Source organism: Etheostoma spectabile, unplaced genomic scaffold, assembly GCF_008692095.1.
Source record: "Etheostoma spectabile isolate EspeVRDwgs_2016 unplaced genomic scaffold, UIUC_Espe_1.0 scaffold00004825, whole genome shotgun sequence".
Taxonomy (NCBI): domain Eukaryota; kingdom Metazoa; phylum Chordata; class Actinopteri; order Perciformes; family Percidae; genus Etheostoma; species Etheostoma spectabile.
The window spans coordinates 24475-37719 of NW_022603196.1; the positions used below are offsets into that span (position 1 = coordinate 24475).

The 13245-nt window shown below is 40.0% G+C and overlaps 1 protein-coding gene, 1 long non-coding RNA gene and 1 pseudogene across 2 annotated transcripts; 2 read left to right on the plus strand and 1 right to left on the minus strand.

Annotated features, from left to right (window-relative positions):
• The first annotated feature begins 2405 nt into the window (after nucleotides 1-2405).
• LOC116677313 (uncharacterized) lies at nucleotides 2406-4776 on the plus strand. Its single transcript, XR_004328964.1, has 3 exons — nucleotides 2406-2554; nucleotides 3018-4605; nucleotides 4659-4776. It is a non-coding gene; the product is annotated as an uncharacterized LOC116677313 (long non-coding RNA).
• A 993-nt stretch (nucleotides 4777-5769) lies between these two features.
• On the plus strand, nucleotides 5770-7781 carry LOC116677314 (selenoprotein K-like). Its single transcript, XM_032507878.1, has 5 exons — nucleotides 5770-5879; nucleotides 6373-6463; nucleotides 6815-6889; nucleotides 7341-7436; nucleotides 7683-7781. Exons 1-5 carry the CDS (start codon nucleotides 5861-5863, stop codon nucleotides 7684-7686), a joined length of 285 nt encoding a protein of 94 aa, XP_032363769.1. The 5' UTR covers nucleotides 5770-5860; the 3' UTR covers nucleotides 7687-7781.
• Nucleotides 7782-8557: 776 nt separating this feature from the next.
• On the minus strand, nucleotides 8558-12954 carry LOC116677315 (actin-related protein 8-like; annotated as a pseudogene).
• Between the last annotated feature and the right edge of the window lie 291 nt (nucleotides 12955-13245).

Here is a 13245-nt window from a genome sequence, read left to right on the forward strand (position 1 = left end):
ATATCTCAATTACAGTTTTTGTTTTGATTGCTATACGACAGTGGGCACAACTGGAGTAACATGTGCAAAACTCTAACAACAGTCTGCATAACAGCTGTTCAAGTGGACCAAACTCTAATTCCTTTTTCATTGCTTGAACTTATCCCATGACTTTAACCACAACGTGCACAACACTGTGGATTTACAGCCCTTTGTTCAAATGCTAACACACTGCTGTCACAACTGTTTATTCAAAACAGAATAGATTTCAGTCTAGTGCCTATATCAAACACTGCTGATGGCAATTTTAGCTGAAAGTCTGAGCAGGTACTTATTTTAGACTAGTCAGTGAACATGCATGGTGTATAGAGAGAGAGAGAGAGAGAGAGAGAGAGAGAGAGAGAGAGAGAGAGAGAGAGAGAGAGAGAGAGAGCTCACAAAGTCTTTTTTGTCTATAAAGCAAAATTGTACACAGCACCTTTTGAGAGAAACAGGTAAAAGGGCAAAGATACCAAAATGTCCAGGTCAGATGTCGGATGTTACATACACAGCTATAAGAAAAAAGACAGAAAGAAAAGAAAATGTGAAAACACTCTATCTTTACAATAGTAAAACTGCACTCTTACTGTTTTTCAGAAAGTAATGGAAACACCACATTCATTAGTATTTAAAGATGATGCATGAAGATAACATGATGTTGGAGAGAAGCAGCATTAGTCACACTATTCTTTGTTACTGTTTTGTACATTTAGTTTTTTTTCAGTAATTCCATAAATTACAAGAGACAAAATACTATATTGAAGCAAACTGCTGATTTTTGTTCCTTTTTGTTTATCTTACGTGAAATGTGTATATTATAAATCTATTTGTTTTCTTTAAATAAACTATTGAGTAGTGTAAAGTCACTCACCCTATGAAGATGAAAAGTTAGTGTTTTCACTCTGTGTGTTCTGAGTGACAGTGTGTGTTATCTCAATAAGGATTGTGTTTGGCTGCACTGTGCCTGTTTTGAGATGTGTGTTAGGAGTTGTGTTGCTTGGAATTAATTTTGCAGGTGATGTGAACTGTTACGCTCAGGTGACTGTTGGTAGTGCAGACTGTATGAGTTTTGCACATGTGGCTTCAGTTGTCGTTCAGCTTTCGAAAAAAAATATTTCTCTTTTGTTCTCATTATAATGTGACTGCTGCCCTCTAGTGGCTCACATTTGGAAACTATTCCTGAAGGAATCAGGAATAGTGTAGGAATAAAGTTTTTCAATGAAAGTTAAAATGGACATAGCCACAATTTATTATGTCATGGATGGTATTTAAGATCAGGCCTGTGGTCCATGTACTGGCATGTTTATACGTTTTTGAATGGTGACGTTTTGTTTAGTTGAGAAGATCTGCAGAGGGAAAAACTGAACAGGATTACAAGGATTCATTTTACTCTGAAAACCTCTGACCGGAAGTACTAGTTTTCTTCACTTCACGAGGTCTGTGATAAAGTCTGGTGATAAAGAAATACGTTCATAGTGGAAAGTCTGCCTACATTGTAAAATTGTATTTTAAGTAAACAATCATACTTAGTGCACATGCATTTGTGTTTCATTTGGTATTAAAATGTTAATACTAAGTTCTGTACATTTTTAATGTTTCTGCACCTCAAAGGATAGAAATAAGGAAAGCACCATATTGAATTACCTACAACTTTGAGGTGTCACAGCTAACGTCACAGAGGCAGCTGTTGGGTTACAGGTACCGTCTATCACTTGGTATGGTCTGCCAGTTTCAGAGGAGACAGTTGACACATACTTCCAGTATGAGAGAGTTAACAGACTTTGACAGAGACCAGATAGTTGGTGCCCAAGTTGCACGTCTGTTGGTCAGACAAACTGCTCAGTTATGTAATGTATCAAGTCAAACTGTCTTCAAAGTCATGAGTGACTATAACAAACATGGACACACTTCATCAGCAGAGAAGAACAGTGGAGACAAGGCACAGACCAAAAGGATAAGAGACTAATGGAGAAGTTGCCAGTGGGAAACCAGTATCCCAGTCTGATGAAGAGAATCCAAGACAAGTTCTGATGTGCTATAATTCCGACTTTCCCTTATATTTACACAGGTTCATATTTGCATAAAGCCACAACCTTCATTTAATCATTTAAGTTAATTTTGCTTATTTTCGTTTAGTTTTTTTAGGTTTCCTTTTTTATTTTATTTTTTACAGGGAATATGTGTCTATTCTGTCAGTCCATTTCCAGGCTTCCCCTAAGCTTTCTTGATTATGTTTTCTGAGCTGCAGTCACTTAAGATAAATTTAAACAAGTGACACTCTGTGTTTTGGGTGCAGCTGTCAAATGTTTTTGTCTAACTTAAACATAATGGACAACAACTAAACTGGTAGATTTACATTTTTGCAGCTCAATTTTCTTTTTATGCAAAACATGCTGACAAAAATAGTAATGTATATTCCTGACCCTTTTATTCTGAAAACCTACAAACGGAAGTACTAGTTCACCCAGTTGAAACCACAAACTGCATAGTGTTAAAGTAGCGGTGGACAGTCAGCCTACGTTGTATACTTTTAGTTGTAAGTACAACTTCATAGTCAATGTACACACGTGTTTCTTTTGGCATTAATGTTAACACTATATTCTGTTAACGTTTTGTGATGAAGAAAGCTATTCTGGTAACGTTAGCTTGCTACCTGGCTAGCCTAAATTACAGCATCTAAATTATCATCGAGTTGATTTAAAACCTTTGACTGTCAACAAAAAGCGAACAAATGCTTATGAGCTTCTCTAAATGTATTTTAGCTACTGCTGGGTATTTGTACTGTAGCCTACTGTAAAATGTTTCGTTTGTTTGTCTAGAGCCTTTTAAGTGAATGTCTCAGGTAATGTTAGCTTGAACGTTAGTTGTGGGTGTCTTGATAAATTACTGGATTCAGTTGAGCACAGAACACCTACCTTAGTATGCAATTGAGTGTTGGTGTGTCAAACAAATATGTTTTTAAATGTTAACTTTTGGTATTTCTTATTATCCATTTATAGACACAATGGTGAATGTTTTCCTACCCTGGATATCTCTGCTCCAGTGTACAAAATAAAGGAATCACCTTATGACTGAGGACATTGGAGCGCCTAAGTAGAAATTACATGGCCTGCTGCCTTCCTGTAAATTATGATTGCTTGCCAGCTCCAAAAGAGACAGTTAATACTTAAATAGCAGTGTGTAAAGCAATATGAGTGACTTAACAGAGTTTGAACGATGCCAAATAGTCGCTGCGCGGCTGTCAGGGGCGTCTGTCACAAAAACTGCACAGCTTTTTAACGTGGCAAGGGGAACAGTCTCCAGAGTCATGACTGTGTACATCAAACATGGACGAACAGCATCAGCGAAGAAGAACAGTGGGCGCAAGTCAAAGCTCACCGAAAAGGACAGGCAGAGACTTCTCAGGATAGTCGATGAACACCCTGAGTACACAGCCTCAAAAATAACCACAGAGTTGAATGGACACCTCTCTCACACCGTCTCAGTCAAAACTATACGGCGTGAGCTTCACAAAGCTGGCATTTTTAGAGGAGCAGCCAGTCGGAAACCAGAAACTGAGACTGACACACAAAAGCCAGATGGAAAGCACACCAAACCTAAACCTGGAAAAGAGGGTGACACACAAAAACATAGCGACGAGAGCACAAGACCTGAAATGCAAACAAATGACAAAGAGTGTTGCACACAAAAGCCTGTGGGAGACAAAACATTACCTGAACCCCGGGTTAGTGTCGAAGAGTACAACACAGAAAAATCTGAAGAGAGAATACAACCTGAATACCAAGTCAGTTAAGAGGAGTACATCACACAAAAGCCTGGTGCACCTGAGAGCACCGAACCTAAACCTCACACCAGTGAAAAGGAATAACCAGTTGTATTTTCAGCCTTTCTTATATATCCAGATTGGTCATATTAATAATGGAAACCACCAGAATGCATTCCATTAATGTTGCCCACTGTTCAACGTGACCATGGATTTCTGTTTCAAGATTTTATTTATTTTGCCTGAATTTAAGAGTGCAAAATTCCAGCATATGCCAAGCATTGTTTTTTTGTGTGGTTTGTGAGGAAACATAACTTAATAACGATAGACTAAAAAGTGAAAAATGTCCAAACTGTAAATGATACTGTTTGTTCCTGATTTGTTGACAAATGTCATGCTGAAATAATTGTCTGTGTTGTACTGTAAAGCATGGCCTTTTTGAGGTTATTTTTATATATATATAATGGATAAGGTGCGAAACCAAGCAGCAACCATAATCCCATAAGAGTCTTAAAAAATAAAGTTCCTCTACTGCCATTATAAAAAAAACACTTATTGAAATACAAAGTCTTTTTTTCATTCCTGAGATGTCAGGTTCTTAGTTGGATATCTCCTTAATGTGTCTTCTAATGATTGTGAATTGAATATGTGTTTTGTGGCTACAGCTTCTCAGGTTATCGTGCTCACCTGGTTGTTGGTTTACTACGAAGGTATAGCGTGACAATGGATGACCCCAACGTAAGATATCTGTATTATCAACTTCCATGCTACCTTTGCTTTTGTAAACCAAATTTCATGTTTTGTAGCACCTTCATTCAGGAATGGTAGTGTGGGACGGAAAGTATTAGAAAGCATTTATGAGGACAAAGAATTACAGGGGGGCAGCATTTAGTGTCTATGGTTTTTGCTTCTGGAATAGCCAAGAGTTGAGGGAGTTACAATCTGTAAATACCTTTAAAAGGAACCCGAAAACTTACCTTTTCAGTTTAGCATTCTCTTAACTGTCCATTTTTATTTAATTTCCTTGTGTTGTATATTTGTTGTATCGTTAAGCACTTTGTATTGCAATTTTTTTACAAAAAGGCGCTATATAAATGAATAGATTGTACTGCAATTTTAAACATTACACCGAAAAAACAAAAGTTGTCATGTATGTTTTGTTAAGTACAATACACGCTGCTCTGTTGTTTTTTCAATGATGTTTCTAATATTGGATCCACCCCATTTATATCAATAAGGTTAGACAATATATTAGAAACACTTCCCATTACAACAAATTACAATTCAACAGTAGTGGAATAAAAATATAGATCCTAAAAAAAAGTAAAAGTACTAATACCTCACTGAATATACTCCAATACAAGTAGCAGTCCTGCATTAAAACTTTTCTTAAGTATTCAAGTATGTGAAGTGAAATTACTTCATTCTGCAGTACAATACCTCATAGATAGGCATGATCGGACCTTTCCATAAGATCATCTCTCAATGCAAATCAAACCAGCTATTAAGCTAACTGAAATATATCCACACCTATCTCTATGAAAGGTGGCGGGTAAGTGATGATGTAGGGCTATTTTAATTTTAAAGGCCAAGGGAACTCTATCAGGATGCATATCCTGGATCCATGAAATAACTGGCCTTGAAAAATAAACTGGAAACTGTCCGACTTTACCGCAGCTTTTTGTCCCCGCCCCCGGCTGCTGCCGCCTGCTCTCGTCCACCTTACAGGCGAGGCGCAGTTCAGCTAAAACGAGGGGGAGAAAAAAAGCATAACACTTGACTTAAACTAACACTTAAAAACGTCATATGATATAACAGCTTGTTTGTTTGTACATGTAGAAATGGAAACAATGTATTACATAATATTAGCAGCCAGCTCCAAAAAGTTTAGATTCTTTTTCAAAAACTTCGACTTATGTAAATAAAATTAGCATCTTGTATGCTACTTGTCGCAAAGTGACGCATGCGCAACACACAGCTTCACTCGACTTACATTGGGGAGGGACACGGACCCGGAAGTGCGCAAATTGTAAACACAGCTGTGAAGCTTTGGCTGTTGTTAACGTTACTTTCACAAAGATGGTGTACGTGTCCAACGGTGAGTGGTTTGTCCTGTGTTTTCAACCGTGTTCTCAACTTCAGAGGGAATGTATATCTTTCTTGTTGATACAAACATGTTCCGTTAAACACACCACTTTCTATTGATAATATAATAAATGTGTAGTTGTAGCAGAGCGTAGGCTACATTTAGCTAACTAACTAACAGCTAGCTTGATAGCAAGATTAGCTATCCCCCGCGAAGCAGAAATACATGCAGAATTAAACCAGTGAGTCTTCTACGAGGAGGTTTCTGCGAGTGTTTCCTCTATTGCTCAGCACATTATATCCGTTTTAATAGCCGTTACGTTAGTTTATTGTGTGCTATGTTGATCAACAGGCGTAGTAACAAACCTGGGACATGCTGTGTTGTCTCGTTCTGATTTGCTGTTAGTATCTGTTTACTCTGAGGAGGAATGTGTACATACATACATTGGTTTTCAATGTGAAAACCTCACAGGCTATTCTGTCTTCCATCTCCCGGTCTCTCTCAGGTCAGGTCCTGGACAGCAGGTCCCAGTCACCATGGCGACTGTCCTTACTGGTTGATCTCTTCTGGGGAGCAGTGGAATTCATCGGCCTGTTGTAAGTGCTATATTGTTCCCGTGTTGTTGCTAGTAAAGTAGAAAGATAATTACAATACTAGAGTCTTGTGCCACGCTGGTGTTTCTGTGGCTGTACTACACAGCAGTGCTTTGAGATAAATGTTAATGGCAGCAACCTCGCAATGACATAGCTAACATGTTGATGTTTAGCAGGAATAATGTTTGTAATGTTCACCAGGGCATTCGCATGATAACATTTGCTAATGTGGTTGATACCGAGGCGGATCAGAATGTCATGTTTTTCAGGTATTTTGTCATAAACCAAAGACTTAAGGACAATGTTTTTGTACCACCACATGAATTTCTTTTTTCTGTCTTTATCCTCTACCAGTTTTAAGTCAATTGTTCACCCTGACATGACAAAGGATGGAAACTGTGGTTCGTCACGCTTTTCTGATGGCAGAGGGTAGGTCCCTGGGGAGCACTGTACTGTCATATACACTGTGGCACATGTCCCTCTATCCTAAGTATTGAAGGTACCCTGATCTGATGATGGTAGTGTAGTCTGTGTGGTAGCATGTACTCGTCATATGCAGGAACTAGTTCAGAATTTTATTTAGTACACATTGTTGTATATTGTGTAACCATGTTTGTTCTGTCATGGGTCCACTTTTTTTTTAATGGTTCCTAATCCAAGGACTTTAGAGCTGCAGAGTTTAAATATAGTTTAATGCTATTGCCCACTACATTAGTTGTAAATGAATTGCAGCATAGTGAGTTAAGTGTATTTCAGGGAGTGTTTTTCATTTGTTGCCAATCCGTTGTACTCCAGTTAAATATCTGCTATAGTAGAAAATGATGAAAACAATAATAGAATTTTATTACACAGTTCCCTCCTCTGTTGCTTGCCTTTTCAGTCCTCCAGGTCCCCCTGGTGGCAGAAGACGGATGGGAAGAGTAAACCACAGTGCAGGTCCCAACGCTCCACCAATGGGTGGAGGAGGATGAGGAAGGTACGTTTTTTTTCTTTTTCTTAATTGATAAACCCCTTGATATCTTGTACCTTCTGTTCCTGAAGCCTGTATGACAAAGTGAGATTAGGGATATAATATAACAAGTGGCCTTAAAAGTATAAATCAGGAATGTAAACATTTCAAAGTGTTTTTTTTTTTATTGATTCAACTGATATTTGGACATGATGCGAAGACATTTCTCCTCCATTGTATTACCGTAACTATTGTACTACCCTCACTCTGTAGGTAAATGCCTACACTGAATGTGTAGGCGTGGGGCCTGGCACGGCGTTCATTTGCTAAGAACCTGAAGAACGATGGTGATGTCACAGTGCTGAAGCCCCTCTTCATCAGCTGCCACTGCCACAAGCAGTTTTTTGATGCCTTTCTGGAATTCCTACACGTAGGGGCCAGAATGGCTGATACAGCAGCTATCCACATCTTATTCTTCCTTTTTCCTCTTCAGCCCCAACCCTTTCCTTTCACACCAGTCTCTTAGAGCTGTGTGTTACTGACGTCTTGATTTTGATCAGGAATAATAAGTTTGTTGTTTTGCATTTGTCATTGCATTTTATCTGATCATTAAATGTGCAATGTTTAAACATGTTGCTACTACATTTGTCCTGTTCCAATACTATCACACTCGGTAATTACACAACTTGTGAAAATGAGAAGGCATACTTGTAACTCTGTACTTCAATATTATGATGTGAATATATAAAATATTCATCCAAGAAGTGGGTGATTTTGTGTCTGAACTATAATAAGCCAGAGCTTGTAGATTCATTTGTCTCTTTAACTCAGCTGCAACAGTTGCATAATGCCTATACGTTTTAGGTTAGCATTAAGTTACCGTTTGTGAAGATTTGGGTCTTACTAGAGGCAACCTTGTGTTTAAATTTAATACCTTCATAATTCCAATAATGGATTGTTTGTCCATTATCAAATGCAACTCTTGTGTATCCGAGGATGACAGGTTTATTTACACATCCAAACTTTCATGAACATGGGAGACTTGTATTATTTACAGAATAATTATTAAAGACCTCATCTGGTGTCTGGTGGATTAAAAAATTACAGCAAACATTAAGATTGCTTGATGAAAATTGAAACATGTGGTTTTGTCAACATACTTTCCCCACATGCACAGAGATGATGTCTTGATTTTAATTTTTGCCTCTTCTAAAACACTTGTGGTTTTCATTCCACAACCTGAATATATCTGCAGTGTGATTTTTTTTTTTATTTAAGATTATTTTCATTTTCAGTCTTTCTGCCTTTTTACATGCTCACACTATGCCTCCTGTGTAGAAACGGTCTTAGATTTAAGTCCAATCTGTTTGGTTTCACCAGACAAAGGCAGCTCTCTCACGAGCATTCGGACACCAAAGCGCTGCCACTCCCTCTGGTGGATCCACATCTCCTGAGTGGTGTCCAGACACGCCAGCACAGCTCCTCCCTTCCACGATATCAGCTGAGGGTCCATGTCCTAGGACACAAGCACATCAATACACATGTACATTAAAGGAGTTGTGTATAGCATTGTGCTTCCTGTCTCTCCAGAATGTATACACAGTATGTTGTGTGTAGCACTCATCTCACAAACTTCCCAACCTTTGACATACATGGAAACATAAGAAAATGAAGCCCACTGAACATCATGCTACTTTGCATGCATTACATATCCCTATCATATGATTACGTACAACATATCCCAGGTTACCTTTGGCCGTGTGATAACTTCCACATTGTCAACCAGTCTTCTGAATGAGGGCGGCATCTTGTTGATGATGCGGTGAAGCAGAAACTCCTGAGCACCACGAAACATGAGCCCTCCTCCCACTACCAGGATGGAGCTGTACATCTTGCGTTTGGTTTCATCTGATCCTATAAAAAAAAGAAAAAATTGCTAGATGATGAAGACACAAAATACTGAGCACTGTAAAACATCTTTCCTCTGATCCCTTTACTTCACTCTGTCCTCTCTTACCACAGCAGTCGATGCTATGCAGGATGGCCTTATCCAGGCCCAGTGCTTTGCTCTCAAACTGGCTCATGATAGCAGTCTTCCTGGAGAGGTGAGCAGACAGGGGCTCTTCCACCTCTCCTGCCCCCATCAGACACTCCCCCTGGGCAGGCCCAAATTCCATCTCCACCTTCATCGCTGCTCCACCACCGCCACTCCCACAGCCCCTGGTGAGATCAGAGAGCTCCCCAATCCCTCCCTGACCACTCATCTCACCATCCAAACCACCACCTGGTCTGGAAATACCCTTACGGTCTGCAGCAGATTTGGAAGACTAGTGAAGAAAATGGGAGAATTAAAAAAAAAAAAGGACAAGAATCACAGCGGGCCATATTTTAACAATCTAAGGACACAGCGTGAAGCACATGGTTCAAAAGGGTTGTACTCAGTGTCATGCAATAAACCAATCAGAGTGTTGTCTCCTATTCCCTTCAAAGCCAGGCGCATTTGTACCATGGAGCATTGCTATAATAATTCCAGATTTGCATTTGTCATATTTTTATTTGTAATCTTTTGCATACATGTCTGCTGCTGCGCTTTCCTGTGTGTGTGTGCGTCTGTAACAAGCACAGTGTATGAGCACTGTGCATAAGCCTATGCACATTTTACTAATGTGCTGTTAAAATAAAAATGAAATGCTGCGCAATTGACTTTAGATCAGGTTTTTAGTTGGTCAATGGTGACATCACTTCCTGCTGCCTCAAGATAGCGATTTGTCAAGAATTCCCCTGAACACACTTCCCTGTAAGACCAGCACGCCCATGGGTGCAAAGATGGGAGCAAAGATGGGTGCAAGTGCATTGACTATTTAAATGACGTGGGCGCTGGACAGTCTTAAATATTAAAGACACTTGCGTCTGGCCTTGCGTTGCGCTTCGCCAGGTGCAAAATAGGGCCCAGAGCCTATATCTGATATAATATCTATTAGTTTATAACTGTTGAGTGTGGTGTTACCTGGTCCTGTTTGCTCTGTGTAGCCAGCAGGTAGTGTTCATCATGAGGATCCTCTGAGTCGCCTTGGAACGGTACTGAAGTGATGTCATCTTCTGACCTACGATGCCAAATGTGGTTGGGTAGAAGAAGACCCATAGGTGCCTGGGGAGGGGGGCAGGGCATAAATAAGCAATAAATGAAAAGTGATTCCACTACACGAGCTGGAGACAGTACACTGTCATATAATTGGAACAAAGTACCTGTAATTTCTCATCCCGGTCGAACCTGGTAGAGAAGAGCTGGGGCGTCTGGGAAACGTGTCCGGAATTCATGATCTTGTAGTCCTGATATGTCCTATTTGGAATAAGAGGAGGAAGACACTTTTTTTTTCATCTGAATAACTGCAGATTTCTCTGTCCCTTCTTTAGAACGACTATTGCAACCTAAACGGTCACAAAGTTGCAAAGGCTTGACTAAAACTAATCAACGTACAAGCTACAGTTCCCCAATACTCCCTGTAAACACAAACCCCACCCCCTGACCAACACATACTTGGTTTAGATGGCAAAAGGTCTCTTTCAGATGCTGCAGGAGCTGACAGTCCAGTCTGCTGGACAGCTGACAGTCTCTGTAGGGAAGCCCGCCCTCTGAAGGAGCCAGAAGAAAGTACGGTCACATCTGAGCCACCGTATGCCAAACACAGCCTGCAAAGTCCAACAGACAAAACATTGAATGTAACACCTCGAAACCTCCAAAACATCACAGTGGGTATTTGTTTTCCTATTTGACCAACACACTACTGTTCCAATGGATTAGAGGGATATTTCAGAAACAAATTCTCACCTTGACCCTCCAGCGGCTTCACATAATACATTCAGTTTTGTTATGTCACTGTTCTGGGTCTCATGTGTAAAAGGGGATTGATGATTATAGCTGCATTATAACCTCAATAAATAAATATCCATAGACATAAAATAAACATAAAGTGGTTCTCAGTCCCACCTGAGTTTCGGTGGGACACTCCATCTCTACACAGCAAAGACTGGTCTTCTGGTCTCCTACATCTACGACACAAGCACTGCTCAGCCCGCTGCCAAATGTAGCACACACCGACTCATGGTGCACAATGATCGCTACAGACACACACACAGGACAGAGGGTAACGTGAAGCCAAGAGAGACAAATTAGATGGTTCCTGAGCCTACCCTGATAGGCTATGGCAGAATATAACAGTGACATATAATAAGTATGTTTTTGTTGTGTGCTTAGCCATGTACATGTATAAATGTGTGTAATACCTGAGAAGCCCATATTAAGCAGCAGCATGTTGACAACTTCTTTGATGTGCTGCCTGTTGTAGATGTCAGGGACCAATAGTGCATCTGTAATACTGGCAACCAGTCACAAAAGCAACCCATTAATGTGAAATAATGTCCACTACCAGCTTACTTTGATCTTGTTTATTATTTCTATATGCTGCAGAGTACTTTCAACTTTGCCCCACAAGAGTGACATATGAACCGTAATACCTTTAAGTCTTTGAGGGGGATCTCCAGTTGCTTTGAATAACAATGACTCCAGATGGTCTCGAGGTCAGCCAGGACAGCGGTCAGTGAGCCCCAGGACTGGTGTGCACATTAAGCTGACCTCTAACTATAGGCCAGTGGATGTTGTAACAGTCAGATGGATTTACATAAATAGCCTACATTATGGCAAAATGGAAGGAGGGTGGGGTGGGGGGGGGGGGCAAAAGAAAGAAAGAAAGAGATATATAGTTAAAGCAGACAAAGAGTTTAAGTAATACCGTTTTATTTTATAGGACTTATCAGACACTTGCACTGACCTCCTCTCCCACCAGATGAGGAGGCTGGTGGGAGCTGTGTTGGTCCACTTCACCCTCGAGCTGCTGTCTAGTACTGCCGGCGGATCTGACAGTTATACGCTCTGGCCTACACACAACACACACAATTTTATGAATTTCTTAATCAACCTTTTTTTTTCTTTTTACTATCTTTTTATACAGGCGATGCAGCCCGAAGTGCTTAACCTTTTCTTTCAAAAACGGAAATGTTACTTATACCAACAAGCACTAACTCATTGTATCACGATAATACACATATATGCAACAATTCTCTTCTCTCTCTCTATTTAATAATACACACCTGTTCAGCGGACACAGGTGTCCTCCGCACTCCATTCGACATCTTCTTGGACCAGATGGCCTGGTCAACCATTTTAAGCCCATTCTGCCCTCTGCTCATTACTCTCTACTTTCTGTTGAAGCAATGAGGGTGAATGAAAAATGAGACAATTGGAAATTTGAGTACGTGGAATAAGACAAAGAATAAAACCTGTATTGTGAGTGTATGTGGTCATGTGTGACTGACATTTAGACCATCTCTCAACAGCCAGGGATCTTCATATGAGGGCTTCCAGTCTGCTTGTGTCTGCGGGCTATCACATGTGGGAGTGTTACTGGAAGAGTGTCTGTTGCTCGGGGAAATGCGGATTGTCCTTGAACCAGGGTTTGATGACAATTATAAAATTGCTTTGAATTTGCTGCAAAAAAAAGGAAGACCAGGCAGAGTGATTGATTAGCCTAAACATAACCATGTCATGCACACAAATTAAAAAGCACTAAAGTATGTGGACACCTGGCCATTACACCCACATGTGAACAGCTCAAACTAAACCCGTCAATTGTATTCTGCTATAACAGCCTCCACTCTCTAATTTTCATTTTGTGTTCTTGCAAATTCTCGTTTAACAATTAAGCATTTGACAATGTGTTTTCTAATATTTCCATCTAACTGTAGCTCTCATTCTAATGTTGTTCCCCCCCTCCTAATA